The following is a 22953-nucleotide window of genomic DNA, read 5'->3' on the forward strand; positions in this document are numbered from 1 at the left end:
GTGCCTGCTTGTGCTACTTGTATGTCCAAGCAGTTGTCCCAGATTTATTCACTGGCACAAGTCTCCGCTTGCAACTTGGCCCATGTTCCCTCTTGTGTGCGTGTGCGCGTGCGTGTGAGAGAAAGAGAGAGAGAGCGGCAGAAAGAGTTTGCTCTCAGTGAGCTCGGAGCTTCCAGGGGACTTATCTGAAGAGCCCCTGCTGCTGATACATTCGGCTGTTTGACTTTCTCCGTGTGTGTTTGAGGGAGTCAGGGAGGCACGGAGACAAACCACACTTAAAATGCAACCTTATGCAGATGAAGTGTTGGTCTATCTATATGTCGCATCTCTGCATCTACAGTCCACAACACAGGACTTGACGTCGGAGCAAATGTCCTCCTGAGGTTATAAATTAAGGAACACAAAATAACTTTAGGGGTGCAATGACAATTTCAATTAATTTTTTTTTTTTTTTTTCATGAATAATTTCCTGATGAGTGGATCACATGACCTTTTCAGTCGACTTTTTTTCGTCAGTGCAGTGAGCGTGTAATTGTCATTGCCCCAAAATACATTTTACACTGTCGGCCCCTGCGACACGGAGCTGGGATGTAATTTAATTCAGCGAGGAGGAGATTTTCTCGGAAAGGAATGATCCACCTGGGCTTGGACATTTTTTGGCAAGTCGTCCTTATTCCATGTAATCCTTATGTCTAATCTGCTGTTGGAGCGATTTCAGGTTTTAGATTTACGCAGGTATTAGCCTCAGCATTGTAAACAAGACGTGTTTTGAAGAAGGAACGAGTGAAAAACACCTTTCATCGTCATTGTTGTAGGAAGTGATATGTGTTGTGTAAAATCACTCTTGTTTTCAGTAGAAATTTGGCCACTAAAAATACAAAATAAAGATCTTTGCGTGTGTGCGCATGTGGGTGTGTGTGTGTGTGTATGTGTGCATCTCTTCCTCTCACACACACATTACAAATGCATATTCCATGATCTGACCTCTAGAACTGGTTATTTGGGTAAGCACAGGATTACTTTTTCATATTGTATCTAACTGAAAACTAGTTTTACGGTTAAAAGACAAACATAAAAGTCTAAACAATAAAAATGAGATTGAATTTTATTCATATTTAAAATTTAAATGTAATCTGTTATGTCGGTATAAACATAATGTCCCCAGACAGAGGTAGCACAGGTGGAAAAGGGGTCGGACTACTTTTCCCATATGTGACGCTAGCTTTGAGAATTTGAGAATTACATTAAAACAACAGCTCTAAGAAGATCCATGTAAACTAAACATTTACAGTGATTATAAAGGTCTGTAATCTTTAAAGTGGATTAAATTGAAATATGAGAACAACAGGTGGATAAGAGCAGCATCAGTTGAGCTGCAGGTGTTTCAAACATTATGTTGTCTGAGCCGAGTCAACATTTATGATTTACCAAGAGATGTATGCTCCAGCCCTCACCTTTAGTCATGAGCTCTGGCCAGATGAATAAATGACATTGTGGCCAACCTTCAGTCCATTTGGAGTTTGACTGGGTTCACTCCTAGGTTACAGTATGAGGAATATGGAAGGGGCCTCGGAGTGGGACTGGTAGTCCATCACGCTGAAGGGAGCTGAGACTGTTCAGACATCGGATGAGTCAGCCTCCAAGACATGTTAGTGTGGAAGGTATTCCAGGCATGTCAAGCTATGAAGAGACCTCGGGGCGTTTCCAGAGGATGCTCGAGTGCTTTTTAGATCCCGAGCGGCCTGGGAATACCTGGGAACTCAAATAAGCTTAAACATGTGGAGGGGTAGAAGAAGGTCTTGGACTGCCTTTCTTATCCTGCTGCTGCTGCTGCTGCTGCTGCTGCACGTTATGAAAAATGGATGAATGGGTATGGATGAATAGATGGATTAACATACTGTAAGAGCTAAGACAAAAAAGAGTGGTGTGGAGGTACACTATGCATTATATGTAGCACAAAACAGAAAATCCATGGAAAACGCACATGTATTGATCACGCTATAGGAAGGAGTTTAGCGGTAGTTGTCAGGGCAGAGGGACAGTAGTGCTGCTCCATCCCTTTCAACCTGTCTGTCTGCTTGTGGGATACACTTTGATGTGATTGTTGGACTCCTTGACAATTTCTCCCTCTCCCTCTGAAGACTGTCAGGCCATAAGTAATTCATAAGTCAGCACATGCCATACAGTGTGTGTGTGTGTGTGTGTGTGTGTGAAACGGAGAGAGAAAAGGAGTGATGTATTATTTAGCATGATGTCGGAGGCAGTTTGATATTGTGCTGATGAGACGGAATCAAAGATTATCGCAGAGCTTAAACACACGTGCACACATCTCACACACACACACACACACACACTCACACACACACAAATGCGGCCACAGTCACTGCTCTTTCTCAGCATGACTGTCGTTGAAGAATTGTCATCTTTGTTTCTTCAGACTCCTTCTATGCTCTTTTCTTTTTTCAACTCTACGACCCTCGTCCATCGCCTCTCAGTTCGGCTTTTTTTTACCTCTATTATTTAAAGTCTATATATGTATATAACATATCCCCACGTGCCCCATGTGGGTGGACTTGTGTTTCCAACTTGAGCTCGGGTATATAGGATCCTGGGAGGGTTCTGCTCAGTTTCTTAGCTGTTCCTAGGACTGTGTTCTTCTTGGACAGAGATCTCTGATCCTACAGTTTGGGCTCTAATTACCCCTGGCACCAGTGTGGCCTTCACTTTCCACAACTTCTCCAGCTCCTTGGGATCGCTACATCTAAACTCAGCTCTGTTCTGCACTGGTAATTTCCTTTTATGAAGACGTACACAGACTTTTATTGGTTTGACTGACATGTGCAAGAACTGTTATGATAAATGTTAAGTCGAGTCCAGTATTGCAACTATATTCAGTGTCGTAGGTGTATTTTTCTTTTCATGTCGGCCAATATTTTCTTGGCGGGAGAGAAGATTTGTTTGACCCCCGTAGGTTGCACAGTGCTCTAGATAAACCGTGTTATAGATGTCGAAGTTGATTTAAATGTAATCCTGGAGAGACGCCTTCTTCTAAGTATGTTTGAATGAAAACACAGAACTCATACACACATAATATGGAATAACATCGAATTGAGTTAACCTCAAACATAAATGTACACTACCCACATTCATACAATATACATTTAGACATGTCCATGATTCCAGAGGCACACGCACGCATAGATGCTTTCTATTCATGCCTGTGCCTGTGCACAAGCGGACACATGGCTCCCTTATGAAATGATTTTCTTCAGAACACAGACCGGAGAACATGTTCCTCATCCTAGAACATTCTGCCATGTGACTAACAAGTCAGCAGAGATTTCACTTCACTCTTCCCATCCCCACCTCCTCTTCAGCGCTTCTGCTTTCTTCCTCTTTCTCTCCTCCTAGGATATAACAGTAATACACTTCTCTTACCTTCATTTACTCCTACCACGGAGAGTTTACATAGTGCCTCGAGAGGAGGCATAAACAAAGAGCAATAAAACGTAGAAGGAGGCACTAAAAAAAAAAAGGAACCGCATCAAATGTGAAATGGTAAATGTGTATTTGTAAATGAACAGAACACTCTGGCAGCAGGGTTCAAACCTGTGGGAGCTCTCCCTGTCCAGATCACATCCATGGACTCTTTTCCATCTCGGCATTTATTAATCAGTTCCTCAAAATATCACGGAGAGTGTGACTCACAGGTCCACAGCCAAACCAGTGACCTTCTGGTCATGTACTCATGTCATGAAACTGCTGTTCCACCATCTTGATATAAAGGATTTTGAATTTCCACGAGGGAGCAGGAGGAAATCTTCACTCAGAGGTCACATGATGTGTATCTGTGAATTCACGGCAGCGACAGATGAAGGAGTTACAGTTAATTACATAACCATGTTGGTCAGTGTACCAGTGGATTACAGATGACTGCCTATAGCTTTTTAACGTTTCCCTTCTTTCTCTGACCAAGTCACATTCTCTGTCCTTTTAATATTACCGTCTGTTTACCTTAAAGACAGTTAATTGTGTGCCGAGTTGGCCTCACACATTCTGTAAAAGATGCAGTGTTTTAAAGAGATTCTCTGACAGATCTGCAGACGCTGATGAATTATTGTTTTTTTCCAAACCTCCCGTTAAAATGAAACTATAAGACTCTATTTTAGAGGCACTATTGAATCTCTAAATAGTGTGCTGCATTTCATCAAAACAAATTCAGTCTGAAATCCAAAGTTTTCAAGAGGCCAACACTCACTTTGGACCAACTTTTTCCTCAAAGTCGCGGAAACCGAGTAAAGCTGATTGTTCTCTGCTTTCGAAAAGGCACTTGAGAGTAAACAAAAACAAACCTCACTCAGTTGAAAACCTCAGTAAACACAGTCACTATTGTTTTTAACACTTTGTCATTGAATGCGAAAATAATACATGCAAATGATGTAGATGAGACGCACACTTCTGATACTTTCTTATCTTCTAGTTTTTAATTATTCAGAGTTTAGCTTTTTTTTCTTAAGCGACATCGAAATGCAGGAGAACTCTATTAGGGGGCAGATATGTGAAATAACGCTGTTTGTATTAGGTTATGCATAAAAGATTGACAATTCCGAGCAGTTTCCTGTGAGGTTATTGCTCCCCTGCCTCTGAAAATGTGGCCACCAACGACTCTGTTGACACAATTTGGTGCAAAAGCATCAATTAGGTGTGAAGAGTTCAATACAATGGGGCTTGATTGTTTTCCACATTAGAATTCAGTGAACATCAGCATCTTTCATGAAGAAAGGTTTCCTACATTTTTCATCTCTTGCACCAGTGATGTTTCTGGCTGACTCTTTTGAAGTCACGACCGAGAAACACACACACACACACACACACACACACACACACACACACTGAGTGAGATCCGACTGCTGCATGCAGAGACTGCGTAGACACTGAAAATGGCTTCATTGAGTAAACACCGTGTGGAAATGAACTTTGAATGACGGTGCAGCTGATGAGCAAAGTTCCAGTGGAAACTATACAGTTGCATTTGCATCCGTATTTAAAGGCAGACGTTATATCGGCTGTTTTTAACTTGAAGGTGATCTCAGTGTGCTCATGCTCTTCTGAGCTCCCGTGGGCGTTTTGGTGTTAAAATGAGGTGTGGTCAGAGTGGAATGCGATATCATCACAAACCTTGTATGAAGTCAATCATATACACTTTATATTCCATTCCTTATTTAATATTTTAGTGGTATATTATCCAGATAGTAAAATGCACTTACATAGGTGCTTGTATACGGTCTCTCTTACTTCCAGGCTAACCTGACGTTATAACAGCAATCTCACCTGGCTTTTGAAAGCTGCCAATCCGATTGGTTTATTGAATGTTGGGCCCAAAACACATCGATGATTTAATAAAACACTCCTGAGCCATGCACCTGTCACAGCAACCTTCAGCCATTAAACTTGCACAAGTGGATTTGGACTTGCATTTGTGCCATGTGCTTTAGATCATGTGCTTAGATTGTTAGAATAGAGCGGCAAGATTGAAGTGCGTGTGTTTTGTCTCTGTATTACTCATGTTGTGGGGACCTAGTGTTTTTCCTTATGGGGACATAAAGTATGTCTGCTAAACATATATCATTACATTTGAAGAGTTTTAAGGAAAGGAAAGGAAAAGGTCAGAGTAAGTTTCCAGGAAATTTATGCAAGTCAATGCAATGTCCTCTGATGTCATGGAGATACAACTCTCTCTCTCTCTCTCTCTCTCTCTCTCTCTCTCTCTCCCTCTCTCTCTGTGTCTGTGTGCGTGCATTAGTGTGTGTGTGCTGGCTGCAGCTTTGATCTGATCTTTATCAAAGAGACCTGAGGTGACTGACAATATCCACTCGTCTATCTCTTTTCTTTTTTCAGTTTTTCGGTCATTCTATCGTTCTTTCAGTTAAGTCATTCAATGTGTTCATGGTCAGTTTCTATCAGAGAAAATTAATTTACTATCCTTTATGTTGCAATGTAAAGCAAGTTACAATAATGATGTCCTTTAATGCTTCAACTTCTAAGAATTATACTGCAGTGATAACATACAGACTGTAGTTGCAGCCAAGTCACAAACATACTTTACACACAATTGCAGCACAACTACCTGCTTTATTCTCTGTAAGTTGATTTATTTCTCTGTGCCTCTTTTTGCACAGAGCTCACAACACATATTTAGCACCCACAATGCACCTAGTACACAGAATCATATGCGTGTGTGCCTACACACATACATCTGTGGCTCGGTTCATACATTTAAAATGAGAAGGAATATGTCAGCGGCGTCCCTGGAGAAAAGTGGTTGCGCAGTCCTGGAGAGTGGTGAGTGGGCACGTGTGTGTATGTGTGTACGTGCCTATGTCTGTGTATAATGTATATGCATGTGTCCTACTTGTTCCCGTGTGTATGTAACAGGCAAGTGTGAAGTATCTGAGATTTGAGGGGAGAGGAAAAGTAGAAAGATGGAAGAGGAACATACAGCATAATGAGAAATGAATGAATCTGCACTGGGAGCAGTATCGGGCACATATGACGTCCAATACACACCAATACAAAACCTTTTTATACAGAACACAGTGCAGAAGAAGAAGCTCGGGTTGATTCAGAAATGTTTCTTTTTTCTCTTTTTGATATATCTAACATACACTCCCATATGCACACATGCTCTATATGGTGCAGATATATATATATTTTTTTTACAACCTAAAATCTGCGATGGTATCGGCCCCAAAAATCTAGTACTGGTCGATGTTGTAGTGCGAAGCTCGCTCTGCTGAAATGTCAACGAAAGAGCGTCAATCTAAACAATCAAACACACACACACACACACACACACACACACACACACACACACACACACACACACACACACACACACACACACACGCACAGTGACAGCAGATGAGAGGAGCAGATTGTTTCAAACATAATTCTCAACAGGAAATGTGTGTTTTTTGAGTCTTTATCTCCTGAGAAAACCTAAATGTCACAAAAGTTTTTTTCTTATCTGTATTATTCAAACATCTGTAAGTCACTAGAGACTAAAATAAGCCGCAGATTATCTAAAAAAAGTGACTGTGACGGGGCCGTGACTCAGAAATGTATCTCATCATACGAGCTGTGGAAGGGCGCTATTTTAAATGTTTTATTTTATAGTCTTATTGATTTTTATTTTTTCAATGGTTCTGCTTTGTAAGCACGACTTGAAAAGCAACTGATAAATTATTTTGTTGATTTACTTATTTATTTATTTTCATCTGTGAAAACAGGTGATTATGTTTTTTTTCAGGCTCAATGAATCGGTGGGCCTGTGGACCATCACAATAAAATATAAAGTCTTTAGTGTTGTTTGCAGGCAGGGAGGACTCATTGTCTACCTGTTATCCGGAATGTGCACGAGAGCATGGTGGGTGCGTTTTCTGGGGCTGGGTTTTTATTTTTCACCTGTTTTCTGAGATGAAAAATAGGGAATCTAAAAATGAACCTCGGGAAAATCCGTTCCTGGCAAAAATATTTTTTCTTAGTTGCCTGTCAAGCCTTCTTAAGCTTATTCCCAATATATAGGCACAATAGATAAGTGACACTAAAAGCTGTTTAACATTATGGAGGATATAAGTATATACAATACAAATACACATTAGCTCATTGTCTGGATCCTATATAATTCCACAGTGTTATGGTACAAATTTAGCTGCCAAATCCCTGAGTTTCAGGGCTGCAATGACGTCAACGTCTTCTGAATGCATCCGTCTGATGTATGGACGAATGGCTGCCAAATGTCTAAGCATCTTAGATACTGTAGGGGCCTCACATATAAAAAGTCCAGCAAAATGACAAATTCATGGGTAAAATGCACTAATTCAGTGACAGATTTATATTTGGAAGCTGCTAAATGTTTTATAGCCTGGAAGGGGAAAGGTGTCTAACACTGAAGATTGTCCAAAAAGTAGCCATCAGTCTTATAATGTCTGGATAATGTAATTACAGTAAAGTGTAAAGTGTATCGACCTCATTTTTTAATGATATGAATACATTTCTGACGGAAATCTGGAGAACAGTTTCCAAACCCATCTGTGCCAAGACAGGGTAGAAATTACATCAAGTGATTTATTGATTTGATATTCAGGTCTGTCAGACGTACACTAGCCACCTGACTAAAATACAGGCTATCCCGGTCCATAGTTGTTATCAGTGTGTAGGAGTGTGCTGATCTGCTGCAGTAGTGTGTGTGTGAGTTTGTGTGTATGGGAGTGGGGCGGTAATAATACAGCCTTCTGGCCAATGTCAGTCCATTATTCAGCTTTATATCAGCCAACCAATCAAACGGCCTCCCTTCAGGGTCACCACCTCAGCCCATCCAATCAGCTCCTCCTGCCAAGCAGGAAGGAATGTCACTTGATTAGCATAACCAGAAAATGAGCAGGGTCATGCTGACGCGGCACTTTCTGACGCCGTGCATCAAGCAGCACTCGGAGGCAGCATTTAGACAAATGCATCCCTCAACGCTGTCAGCAACTCCGAGAGGATTTTCACCAAATGCATCGCTATCCTATAAAATGTGATAAGGAACATCGACAGAATGGGCTGCGTCTCATCAGCAGATTCCATTATTTAAGGGCATTCCACGGGGTGTTTCTCTCTATATTTAATTTTCTAATTAATTGTTAAAATGATTATCAGTGCTGTGTTTTCCAGCCCCTGCGCTCGGCTTTCGATCAGCGGATTTAGTTTCCCTCACTTCCCCGCTGCTTCTAATATCTTAACTGCTGTCTCCGAGGAAGGCAAACTGCAGTGTAACACTGGAAAGTGGGGTAACAAAGCTCTATACGTGCTTTGTTTCGAGAACGACCGATTCATTGGGTTTCTGGGTTTCTCCCTTTTAAAATGTGTGCACGTTTGATGCAGCTGGGAGTCAAGAGGCTTAGAAAAGTTTCTTCATAATGAATATGTTAAACGTAAGCTACATTAACCAGGCTACCGACCTTATCCTTAACAAAACAGGGTTGCTGCATCTTCCTAATAGAACTTTTTTCCACTTCTCTGACTTTTTAACAGCACTACTCACACATTTCATCATAACATGAAGCATCACCTACTGTTTTCAACATAAGACCTTCTACAGAACCTGTCGCTTCTTTTAGTCGGAGTTCTCGTCAGTTTAATTTGTTCTTTTCATTTGAATTATCGTCTTTATTTTGCAGTTCCTATGTTTTTAATTGACATTTTTTAAAAAACTGCTCCGTCTTGTTGAATGCAAAAATAGAAAGTGAGACAGCCGAGCAACAGCTGCACTTTTTTAAAGCTTTCCTCAGGTTTAGTGATGACTGGATTTTATTACTTTAGAGCTGAAGTCCACTCGGCACGTTACAGTCCACTTCACATTCACCCATCAAACAGTGCTGAGATACTAAAGTGCTGCTTGGGCTGCAATTCTTTTTCCAAGTCCAGGAGAAAAGTAAAAGAGCCCGACCAAAACCTGGAAGGCATTCTATCGTATGAGTCCGAACCCGACCTGAGCCCAGTGTTTTCACCTATCTCGGCATGTGCTGTGTAAAGGATCATACAGCGAAGTGGTAGAAGTTGCCAATATGCCTGAAATCGAATATCATATAAAAATGTGAGTCCGAACCAAACGCTACAAGTCCCAGTGGGCTGAGTTCAGGTGTCCACACTCTGTTGCATACACAGTTCAGAGGTCATTTATTGGTTAAGGGTCTTGCCCAAGGACTTTGGCGTGCAGACTGGGGGAGCTGGGGATCAAACCGTCGACCCTCTCGTTTGTGAACGACCCGCACGGATAATTTAGATTTCAATGAATTAAGGCAAATACAGTGTACGACTACAGCAACAGCCTGTTAATAAATCTTTGGGGATAGTTTTATCTTGATGGCAGATTTTGATCACGTGCAGTTAGCTCTCTATAGCACAAAAATAACATACATCTCATTAAAATAACTTTTTTTCACTTCAGAAATACACAGATGCCACTCACAAACACGGTGGCGTCATGTGAAATAAATTGCGCAGAGGAAACACTTGTTGATGTCTGGCTGTGTGGCACAAAAAGGCAGAAAGACCGGTGAGGAGATGAGGGCGAGGATAGAGATGAAAGGAGACGGGATTAAAAGGATTAAGATGGAAGCAAGTTGAAAGAACAGGACAAAACCCGGCTGCTTCTGTCCTGGAGTGTACTTCAGCAGAAAAGGCTTCCACCACACGGAATATTTTGATATCACGTCAACAAGATTGGATTTGAAGGCCAAATAAAAAAAATAATTGTTTGTGGGTGTTTATCCTCTTATCGCAAACAAAGAGGAATCAGCTAATTTAAGGTCATGAGTGTTGATTTTACTCAGCATTCATAATGGAGAGTGGCATTGCTGAGAAAACAAACCTGTTGTTTTTGTTGTGGCGCCTGTTGATGTGGTGATGACCTATTTACCTCAGTTTGCTCTTCAACCTTAACTTTGTTGACAGGAACGAGATGTAATATAATAAAAGAAACAACATCTACATCTTCATTTACGTTCGTTTTGCTTTGTAGTCACTGCCTTTGAATGGAGGATGGTTCGCTCTGCTGTGTCTGTGTTGGTTGGTTAGTTTTACATTGAAGGTGAGCTGTGCAGCTTTAAGAGTGTGTGTGTGTGTGTGTGTGTGTGTGTGTGTGTGTGTGTGTGTGTGTGCGTGCGTGCGTGCGTGCTGCGTGCGTACGTGCGTGCGTGCGTGCGTGCGTGAGTGCGTGCGTGTGTGCGCATGTGTGCATGTGTTGGTATCTGTCAGTCAGCTTCACAGGAGGTCTCTTGATGTTAAATTTAATAAGTCACGCTACAGTAGCCAGAGCTATTAGATATCACACACATGCAGGCAGTCACACCCACGAAGCTAGCTCGCTAGCTTACCTCAACTGGGCAAGCACACACACACACACACACACACACACACACACACACACACACACACACACACACACACACACACACACACACACACACACACACACACCACACACTCAGTCAGTGCACTTTTATTCAATATACACAAGACTATCCCTGTTGTTGTCAGTCACTGGGGACACACACACAAACACACATTGTCACAATTCGTCTCTGGGCTCTTTTGTTCCGTCCTCTGGGCCCCCCCCATCCCCGCCGATACTATTCCCATTTCAGTCCTGTTTAATTTGGCCCCCTGCCACTCTCCATCCGCCCACCAGATGTCCTCAGTCCTCCCCATCCCCAGTCACCTGACTGTCACATCCACCTGCTCGTCCGTCTCCTGTTCCCGATCCTCTGAGCGGAGCGTCCCCGCCCACTCACACACCTGTCTCTAGTCCCCCCGCATTTTCCCAAGCCAGTATTTACACCAGTCAGCTCCAGCAAATCCTTGTCAGACTGTCTAGTTATATCCCAGCGTGTTTAACCATGTGCCTGCTTCCTGTTTCCTGCACCTCCCTCCCTGTCCGTCGGTCTGCCTGCCTGTCAGTGCATCCATCTGTCTGGGGGTATGGTTTCCATCAGTTCATTCATCAAAGTTCCTTCACTAAACCTGCCTGTGTGTGTGTGTCTGTGTGTGTGTGTCTGTGTGTGTCTGGGCTCGGCCTTGACTGTGCTGCTATAAGTGACAAGGACTGTCTCTGCAGGCTATAATCTGGACATGTGTTACTGGTTAATGTTTCATACACTACTTAACGGCATTGGCTGCACATAGTCCTTCATTGCTGACCACTTATATGTTGTCAGTTTATTCAAAGACAAGCCAATGGTCATTCTGATGGTAAAAGAGCCCAACTTGTGACCCCTGGAATCAGAAATCTTCAATAAATGTATATTACTAAATGTCAGATATCAATATTAACGATATTAACATTATGATTGACATTTATGGAAGACTCTGCATTTCGGTTTATTTTTACATGTCTTCTTCTGGACATGGTGACTTGTTGACCTGACAGTTGCACCAATGGGAAGGAGAACACGCCCCTAATCAATGCAATAATTATCTGCTGGAGATCATGAATCAATACCACATTTGATAGCAGCATCGTCCAATAGATTAGATAGAAGAAAAACTACATTGAGAACAACTCTTTACTGGTATTGTGTCCTTCACTGTAGAGAGCAGAACTTCAGAATGGATTTGTAACTTCAAATGTTCTTTCTTTAGTTATTTCCTGTGTTTTTACATAATTTGAAACCCATAGAGAGAAATGTGAATAAATATTTGGTGCGTAAGTTCATGTTTACTTGTTGACCACAGTTTCATTATGAAGCAATTTATATTGGTGCCTGAGTGGCACTGGAGGTTTGCTGTGGCATGCTGGTGAGGCCTCAGTGGGTGGGTTTCAAACGGCAAACTGAGCTGACCGTCTGCAAACTATTTATCAAACACCTCTTCTCTCCTCTCCTCTCCTTTTCCATGTCCTCCCCTTCTCTGAGGTCACGGACAAATTTTTCCACGCTCTTATCTCTCTGATTGAATATCAAAAGCTGCTAGTTAGACAAAGTTAGATTGAGAGACAAAAGAGGAGCTTTAAAACGAGTATGTGGTGGGAGCAGGAAGAATACTCTGGTATTGATCAGCACAGAGAGGCCTTCTGATAGGACACTCATTTACTCAGTACTGTTCAGTGCTAACTATGGCATCTGATTATTTTCTGAGTGCCCCCTCTTTCACTCCCTCTTTCTGTCTTTCTTGTTCTCTCCTTAATGGATATTGATCTACTTTTGGGGACATACAGTACGTTTCTATCTATTGCACCAGCTGGGTTTTGCAAACCTCCTCTTGCTTCTCAAGTCTCTCACTCTCACAACCTTTTCGAGGTGAACCTGTGTCTCCAGATGACAGTAGTGCGAGTGTGAGTGCAAATCAGTGTGTGTGTGTGCGTGCACGTGTCACAGTGCAGGGCAGAGTGACAGTGATGTCAGACATGTAACGATTTCCTATTGGCTGATGGCCCCTGAGGCCCAACGTCCCGTTATTGATCTGACCAATTAGCATTCACACCTTTAATTAATACTGAGGCCTGATGTGCACACACAAACGTGAAAGCACGCGACTGCACACACACACACACACACACACACACACACACACACACACACACACACACACACACACACACACACACACTCTTTTAATTAATAGTGAGGAGAGGGGTGGCTGTGAGGAGAGATAAGAGGGGGAGAGTGGCTGGGAGGGCAAGATGGATGTGTGAGGCGGAGAAGGGAAGGGTCAGTTGAGAGAGAGAGAGAGAGAGAGAGAGAGAGAGAGAGAGAGAGAGAGAGAGAGAGAGAGAAACAGATCAAGACTCAGACTTAAATCAGTGCAGCCTGTACTGTCTTTTAAGAATACAAACAAGCTTACTGCTGTACATTAAGAAAACATGTATTAGCTTCACCACTTTAGGTGTAATCTGTAATGGTAAAGTGTGGACATAGTGCAAATCTGCTTAGTCAGCTGTTTCTTAAAATGTAGTGAAGTTAATAACAGCAGTGCCGGGCACAAAGAAAATGGAAGCAGATGGGAGTCGGGGGATAACTCACGATACGGTAATATCACGATACAGTGATTCTTAGACAATTGATATATTGCAACACAAACATATAACAATACATCATGATATCTGTCCGACTGAAGAAGAAGACAAAGTGCCCCTGAAGAGGGGAGGGCTGTGCAGGATGTGTATATTTAATAACTGCAATTTAGTTTCAGTTTCACAGACACAAACATGTGCATAGCGTTTTATCTTAGTGCCTCTTTACTCTTTAACAAACACATCGTAACTTGGCAAATAAACTGGTCCAAACTATATTCAAGTATAACTAAATATCTATAACTATATATTATATCGATGATTGTGTTTCATCAATATTTTGCAGCTGTCTTTTTAAGATGAATCTTGCAATTGTAATAGGCAAACAATCCCCTCTGTACTCATTGACGTCACTATTTCCTACAGACGCAGCCACATTAATAGCAAAGGAAAAACATGTCTGAATCCTGCACTTTGCCATTTTGTTTGATCAAGTCCGACGGGGCCGATTTGTTCTGGACTTCAGGAAGACGGAGTCGGCCCTTTCAGGTCAGATCAAACGACAGCATTTAGTGTCCTGCTGTAGATTCAACACAAAAACAGGTCGGGTTAAACAAGCGGAACCATGATCTTGTTCAATCAAAGCAGCAGACCTGTAAACACAGAGCTGGGAGGACCCAAGCGTAGAAAAACACACACACACACACACACACACACACACACACACACACACACACACACACACACACACACACACACACACACACACAGGCAGGCTGGGGCAATGAAGTTAATTTAGTATATTAATCCATTAGGACCTGGTTTGTGTGTGTGTGTGTGTGTGTGTGTGTGTGTGTGTGTGTGTGTGTGTGTGTAGGAGCTGAGCCCTGCCCTCTGTTGAATAGAGGAGGGCTAGCACGACCAACAGACAAAGATCACACAACAGAGTTTAATTAAATATTAAATAAAAATAAATAAAACCTGAGCAGGTAAGGAAAGAGAGACGGGTATAAGGTCTGGGGACGTCTGGTGGGCGGGTGGAGTATGACAGGAGGCAGATGAAGGGAGCTGAGACAGAACAATTAGTAAGGAGAGGGTTTAGATGTGGTATTTTTGTGTGTTTCTTCTTCGTATGTATTTGTTTGGTTCTAATGAAGTTCTGTTGGCAGGATGTATTTAGGGGAGAATCTAATGGTTTATTGAACTAGCCCTCAGAGAAACATCGATCACTGCATCAAGGAGCTACACGCACACACACACAAAAACACACACCTGCCAGTTTATGCACACAATGACATGCACACACGGGCTCTAGTGTGTGCACACACTGGTGAAGTGGCGGTGAAGGGCTTATAATTGACATCCTTGTGTTTCTTTGTGAGCAGTCAGACTAATGGCGTTATCTGGTCATTCAATTACAGACGGGGGAAATTGCGAGCCTGGGAAGTACATCTTTTTCAAATAACGCTCATAGATGGATATTCTCGCCACAAAAATGGGGTAATTGTGTTGGACAGGGTTATTGTCTTGTCTCATTAAACGGCATCCCGACGCCCGGGCTCCCTCCCGTTGAGTGTTGCCACCGTATTAAAGTTTATACCTCCTGGACTGCACTTTAGAGAGGGACCGCACCATGCACTCTGCTGCATTAAAGTTTGTGCTTATTAGTATTATTGATCAAATGATTCTGCATGCAGAGTGGTCCACGGGAAGATTTATATTTGAGCCGACACGTATCATAAAAAGTTGACAGGGAATAAGTCAGATCAGTTTTAGCCCAACCAGCAGTAAAACAAGAATCCAAATACATTTACTTTGATGCTGTAACTTTAGAACACCAGTGTATTCTGGGTATGTCGATTTTGTCTCATCTGCCAAAAGGATTTTACATCATCACTGATCATTTTTTGCCAAAACGTTGCCAAAAAGTTACCTCAGAAGATTCTCTACACTGTCTGTTTATAAAGATGGATGACTTGTCCGCTTCCCAAAAGTGAAGCCAAATTTATATTCATCGTCCCCTGGTGGCTGTTTGCAGTATAGGTCATTCGCCCTCTCTCCTCCATGTTAGTAGATGGGACCTGGACTAAATTAAGACATGAATTAGTCATTTCATGCTGTAAAAACCGGGTGATGCGTTGTGATTAACAGCTGAGACTGACTTGAGATTGGTCAAACACGTGTATCGGTGGGACTTCAATACCAAGACCCGGCTCCAGCTGCAAGATGTGGGCACTTATAACACAGATAATTACTGTTCACACTGACCAAGTGTGTGTGTGTGTGTGTGTGTGTGTGTGTGTGTGCGTGCGTGCGTGTATTAATTGATGTTAAGAGCTGCCAGATGATCCAATGGGCATTGATCTCTCTCTCTCTCTCTTTCCGAGACACACACCTTCTGGTGCCACTTAGTCCGTTTTTCCTTTCATAATTAATCACAATTACTTATAATTACACCATCAATCAGCAGCCACCAATCAGAAACTGTTTCTGTGGGAAGTTGCATGTCTGTTAAATAATTTAGTGAAGTTCATTCCTGTTCATTTCTAATAAAAGACAATATTAACCAAAATCATGACAAATTCTTAATCGTCATTTTACCTTATTGAATGTTAATGGAAACATTGTTCTATTCTTACAACATCAGTGAATGGCAACTAATGCATGGTGAAGTTGCAGTTAATATGTGGTGTGACTCCTAAAAAGGTTAGCTGTAGTTATGAGGAGAAAGGTGTGATTGATTTTTGGAAATAATAAAGAAATGTTTGACAAAAGAATAAAAAAAATCTGTCAACACCATTAGAAAAACGAATTATCCTTCAAATGCCGTCTTTCTAAGACACTTTCTCGTACTCAAGGAATCAGGAACATTTTCCTTCATGAGGATCATTCACCTTGATTTGAATCTACCTTTTAAATCTAGACCTTTTCATGCTGGTGTGAGCTGCAGTCTGGGCCGTATTAACATAAAGTTGCTTAATTTGACAGGGAAGCCAATGAAAAACATGTCTCACACATTAGTTGTAACACATTCATCAGTCTTTCTTTGTTCAGTCTTAGCTCAGCGTGATTTTAAAAGCTTCTTTTAGCGGTAATTTACATGTCATGCATCTCATCTTGGCATTCATATTTTCTCACTGAAAAAACACACCCATGTATAATAAGTCCATATTATCCTTCTCGTGATTGTTGAGCTGTCACAGTTAGAATTTGAGGAAACTGCTTGAATCCTGTTATGAATGACGGTTGTTTGACAGCTCTGCAGCAACTTTCTAACCATGGAGGGATTGTTTGGGTTTAAAAAAAAGCCACTGTAAAATATTTGAGCAAAATGGCCACAGAAATATAATAATAGATATATATTTTTTCAACTAAAATATTCCAATATTTCCAAAACTCCAAAATAACTTTTTACACAGCAGCTGAACTTTTGTCTAAGTTTCCAAAAGTACTTTTGAACATATATCATATATTATATATTTATACATGGGTGCATTGCAGTGTGCATTATCGGTATTGTAGCCATTACAATGCCCTCTTGTAAGTTTTTTATTGTAAAAATACAGGTGCTGCATGATAAGTTATTTCCCACCACCTCTTTACCTTATTTATATTTGTTGTCATATTTCCAAAATGAAGATATTTTCTATTCAGGTGCTTCTTCCCACTTTACATTCAGATATCTGCTTGTCTGACTTCTGTGTGAAAATAAGGTCTCCACAATAAACCCTCAGATGCAAAAAAGCTAATAATCCATCGTGGGGATGAACAAAAGTGTTTGACTTTTTTTTTTATCAAGCCATAACAATGAAATAGAGATTATATATTCGTGATTTTATGAAGCCGAATGACCTCAAACACAGATTACAATACACTTTAAGTGTTAATGAGAAAAAAAAAATTGTCGTTCTTGAAATATTGTTATATAAACTGAAAGGACAGGCGGGATCTGAATAGTAATGGTGTTATAAACACACCGAGGTCATTGTGAAACTAAATCTGTGTTTTCTGCTCCTGGCTTTGTCAGGGGGAGGCCACACGCCCACAAATATGATATACAACTCACACCGTAAAGTTCCATTAACTTAACGGGCTTAAAAAGTGTTTTATGACACGAGTTCTTCACAAGTCTATAAAAAGAGTTGGTCAAAGTGTTGAATAAATCAAAGTGACAAGCAGCTGACTCTGAAGTTGACAGCCCCGTGAAACCTTTTATAGATCTAAGTGCTCCGGAACACATATCAGTTTGTTACAGACCTCCGCGCTGTTACAGCTCTTATAAACCTCACATCTTTTTGGGGGAAGCGTTCGGGGAAGAGAAACTGAAAAAGTCATTTTTCAGATGTAAATAGTGGATTTTTGTAACAAATCCCGTGCTTTTATTTCCCAGCATTCAGCATCTGTTCTGGTATAAAACTCACTTCATCTTTTATAAAAGTTCCTGCTGACAGAGGTGTAAAAATCCCCCCCCCCAAACTCGTCGAATCATCCCTCTCTGTCTTTGCCTCCCTTTCTCATTTTTGTCTTCTCCTCTGTCTCGCTCTCTCCGTCTTCCCCCGTCCTTCGCTCCCCATCTCCAATCCTCCCGTCCCCGGCGTCATCCGTCTCACTTAAAACTCTTAAAGCATGGCAGCGTTCTCTCCCGTTTCGAGCGCCTTGCTCTCGCTTTTTACCCACGACTCAGTTCTTTTCTGCCTCCTCACTTCTTCCCCTCGCCGTCTCACGCTCCCCCGTACCTGGACTCCACTGTGATTGCTTATCTAGGGAGAAATAAAAGCCTGTGCGCGTCTGTGTGTGGGTGTGTGCAGGATGGAGCGCGTATAGCTGTTTGCCTGCGTCTGCTCTGCACTCGGGCCTTTGTGTGCCCTTATGTGTGTTTTTGTCTGTGCGTGTTTGTGACAAATGCAGATAGTTCTACAGATGGCCCATAAAAGCAGCAGCTTGTAATGAAGCAACTGAGACTGAAATCATGGTTATGGTAAACCAGGGAGAGACAGAGATGGGAAAGAGAAGCAGAGATGGATAGATAAAGGGAGAGCGGAGAGGAGGAAGAAGTGAGGGTAAGAGAGAATAAATAAGAAAGGGCAGGCGGCAATAAACCATGAAAATGAGTGTGGTGTTGCCGCTGGCTACTGAATAAACTAGTGTAATGAAACTATGCGATGTTCACAATAAACAAGGCAGAGAACGAACGGAGGGATGAAGGGATGCACAGGAGGGGTGATATAGAGGTACGGATGGAACAGGGGAGGCAAGGAGCTGGCACACCATCAAAGTTTTTTAGTTGAGGAGGTGGGAGCGAGGGAACTGGAGGGAGGGGATGGGTGGAGTGTGACAGACGGAGGCGTTGAGGGGAGAGGGCGGGGGGGGGGGGCGTTGCAAAACAGGGGATGTGGGAATCAGAGATGTGAAAAATAAAGAAGAAACAGATGAATAAAAGAAGGGCAGAGAGATACTAAAGGGGAAATGAGGCTTTATGAGCGTTATGGAAAAGATTAAGTTGATAGAACAGAGATAGGTAGAATGAAAATGCGATGGAAGACACTCGGTAGAAATTAAACGGCGGAGAGGTCACATGTGTTGGCAGCAGTAATCCTGCACTTTTTAAGGGTCCTGTTTGTTGGTTAATTATTCTGTCTTGAAAATAAATTCTGCCGCAGATCATATCTTTGTTTTTTATTTTATTCGACACTATGCTTGAAAGTGATATGCGATTTCTTGGCTGCCTTCACTGTGTCTCACAACCGAAAGCTTTAAAAGTGTTCCTCTGCTTCTTTGTGGGCGGCTGTGGCTCAGGGCCGAGGCTGGAGTGGGTCAGCCACTAGCAGAAGGCCGTCGGTTTGATCCCTGGCTCCTCCATTCAGAGCCGAAACTGTTCCATAAAGCACTTTGAGTGGTTATCAAGACTAGAAAAGCTATAAATACAGACCATTAAACACTTGTTCACAACATGATGACACATCTAGCTCTTTGATTGCTCATTGTAGGACCCTACTTTGATTTTGCATATCGTCATTAGCCTAGGATATGTTTTGTTCTGTTGATTGTTGGGAGTCTGGGCTTCATTCGATATAGTACAAAATAAATCAAGATGCAACCAGGAGTTGTGCGGTAGACAAATAATCCAGACATAATCCCCTGTAAGAGGTTTAGTCCTGGCATGTGTGTCACCTTGAACCACCGACTGACTGGTACCTGAGCAAGTGGAGCAAATGCTCCCCCATCATTCATTCACAGGGTTCGCTGACCCACTTTTTGTTTCCGCAATCAAATAATTACATTTTTAGTATCTGTATTTAATAATTACTATTTATTGAAGTAAGTAGCCGAGCTTTTGGAAAATCCTTTGAGTTGGTTCAGTTACCAAACGAAATGAATTAAACAATCATGTTAAATTGTTAAAAGGTGACTTTTAAACGTAAAGACGACTTTGTTGTAATTTCATTTTTCGTCACAGTTTGGGACAAATTCTCTTTTTTAACATATGAGGAGGATGTGTGTCTTTCTGTGTAATGATCTCTCCTTTCATCCAGCTGCTCTGCGCCGTGCTTTCATTATTATGATTAATCTCTCGTTTTCTCAGACGGGGTAAATGAGAGGCACAAGTGTTCTCCGAGGGGCCGGTCTCACACTAAGGTCTGCTCCTCAAATAGAGTGGCCCTTTTTAAGTCGGAGCTAAAGTCACCTTCTGAGTCGTGCAGTAAAAAACGCTCCTTGATTCGAAATCATGTCGCTTAAAATGATTCCGCCTTTGAAGTTTGGATTAATCGTTCTTGGGTAACAACTGCACCAGCATGTGATGTTATGAGAACAGGTAGCTCTGGAATCCCATAGTTCTTGCGAGGTTATTCTCTTCCTCTAAACTGTTTGTACTTTGTTGCGGTTGTTGCACTTTGAAGACACCTTGTGGGAATAACACCATCCCTCACATTTAACTTTGTGTAACAAGGTTTAATTATCCAGATCATATTGTGATTCACTGTAAGGCCATTTAATTTATATAAATTGCTTTCCCTTGTTTAACCTTGAAGGTGACAAAGTTACCTGCCACCTGCTGCCATTTTCCACGAAGTTGTTTTTCTTTTACAAATAGAAGTTTTAATATGAAATAGCCATTCTTCTAATATTTATCATTTAATGCCGATTCTTGGTTTTCATAGCACCCGCAATCTTAATAATGTCGTCTTTCTCAACTTAATCCAAGAGGCTAGTTTGTGTACAAATGCAGGAAAAGTTTTCAAATTACATTTTTTTCTGAGGGAAAATGTTAAAAACCCACAACCATTTTTTTGTGTTTATCTTTCCAAGTTTTCTCCCCCATTTTTAATACATCACCAGCCACACGTGTGTGTATGTACTGAGTGTGTGAAAGTAAATGTGTGTCTGATAGGACACTGAACACCAAACATCCTGACACTGAGTAGGGCCACACTGGTGAAATCGATAGGTTGCAGCATTAGGCCAACCTGACATCCAGACAGAATCCCAGCACGGAGGGGGAGGGGTCATCACTATGATGGATGACCCTAGTTAGATTTGTGTGTGTGTGTGTGTGTGTGTGTGTGTGTGTGTGTGTGTGTGTGTGTGTGTGTGTGTGTGTGTGTGCAAGTGTCCATGTGTGTGTTTTCTCCAACTGTGTGGAGATAAGGAGGGAGAGGGTTATGAGGGGGGGCTATTAAATGTCTTTAGCTAAACGATTTTCCTCTCTCGCATGTGCTGCCCATGCTCTGTGAGCGGGGCAATTTAATGGAGCCTCTTAAAAAACACCTTTAAACTTTGTCAGAACCAATTAAAGCCCATTAGATGCCCTGTGCTGTTGTTTTTTTTACTGCAAAAAGAGTCATTTAGAGGGAAAGTTATTTCTGATATTGAGTTCTGTCTGTTCTGGGTTTTTGTATCTATTTTTAAATGATCTGCAATCTTTGGTGTTGTGGGCCTCGATGGATGCTAATAATAAGGAGTTAGCCAAAGAGAAACTGGAGGACTGTGTTTGTGTGAGTTCACTGAGAAATGCAGAGTGTCCACAGAATCAACACCGTCAGTCCAGGTACTGAGGTGAAAACGCAGTAATGTGGATGTAGCCTATAGGAGTAAAACCCAGAGTTTCTGGTGACAGTTTAAGAAAAGTGCTTCCCCGTCTCCGCCTCTCGTTTGGGAGCACACTGACTTTATACTCCTCCTGCTTCTTTTGACTCCTTCCCTTCTCTCCCACTTCAACTCTCTCTTTTCCGCCCTTCCTCGGTCCCTCCATCTGAGTAGTTTCATAGTTCCATTTGTCTCGTCGGACCTCCTCTGCCTCTCGCTGTTCTTTACCCTCCCCTCCTTTTCCTGTGCGTCCCTCCCCCTCAACCCCCGTCCGTCTATTCCCCTTCTCCCCAAACCCCTATATGTCTCAACAGTTTCATAGTTGTATCAATCAAGTTCAAACAATAAGACCAGAGTTGGTCCCTGTTCTCCCATCTACTTCCTGGTTTATGGCTTGTAATACCTCTTATCTCCCCACACCCCCCTCTCTCTCTGTCCCTCTGCCTCTCTCGCTGTCTGTGTGGTTGTGTATGCAGAGGTTTACAGTTTATGCACAGTTGTACACACCCTATGTCTTAGGCACAGAACTGTAAATGTATCTAGAAAGAGTAATGTGATTAACTATAAAACACTTTTACATTTCCTCTCTCGCTCTGTGTGACTTTAGTCTGCGTCACTGGGATTGCAGTCAAAATGGATCCATCACTCTTGGCATAATGTTTTATAAAGAGAAAAAAAAAAGAAATGACCTGGCGTACGGATCTGGCCGTATCTTTGCCTGGTGTAAAAAATGTAAAACAACCAATAGAGTTGACTGTATGTCACAGGATGATTCGGACCATGAAACCGTGTTTTGCAGTGTGTGGAATGAGGCTCCAGAGCAATCTCTGGATTAGACACATCACTGTGCAAGAGCCGGGGGTTGAGACAGATGAGCTGGAGGAATTGCATAGAACAATTAATTCCAAAACAGAAACTGTAAAAAAATTTTTTAAAAAACTAAATCCATGTCGGTTTCTCTTTCTCTCTCCTTCTCTCCAGAACTTCACAGTACATCCTGTGGAAACCCAGGTGTCCCACCCAAAGCAGTGCTGAGTGGTGGTGGACGTTTCGCTGTTGGGGACCGTGTGCGGTACAACTGTGTCCCTGGTTATGTCTTGGACGGCCACGCCACGCTCTCCTGCATCACCAACGCCGGGAACACGGCCGTCTGGGACTTTCCTGCTCCGATATGTCGAGGTAAAGACAACTAAACCCGTATGTGTACGACTGGATATGAAGGGTTTTCTTCTCACCGCTGATTTGAACCACGTCTCAAAAGGAAAACAAGCATTCGACTCTTCAATGTTTTATATATACTCGCATCCAAATTATGC

The 22953-nt window shown here is 42.0% G+C and overlaps 1 protein-coding gene across 1 annotated transcript in view; it reads left to right on the forward strand.

Annotated features, from left to right (window-relative positions):
• Positions 1-22953, forward strand: part of csmd3b (CUB and Sushi multiple domains 3b) — a 318096-nt gene that overhangs the window by 104565 nt on the left and 190578 nt on the right. Inside the window, exon 4 of the mRNA XM_047344329.1 lies at positions 22619-22816. Coding sequence (XP_047200285.1) covers positions 22619-22816 — 198 coding nt within the window. The remainder of the gene's footprint in view (positions 1-22618; positions 22817-22953) is intronic.

This window comes from Hippoglossus stenolepis, chromosome 17 (genome assembly GCF_022539355.2).
Source record: "Hippoglossus stenolepis isolate QCI-W04-F060 chromosome 17, HSTE1.2, whole genome shotgun sequence".
Classification (NCBI taxonomy): Eukaryota; Metazoa; Chordata; class Actinopteri; order Pleuronectiformes; family Pleuronectidae; genus Hippoglossus; species Hippoglossus stenolepis.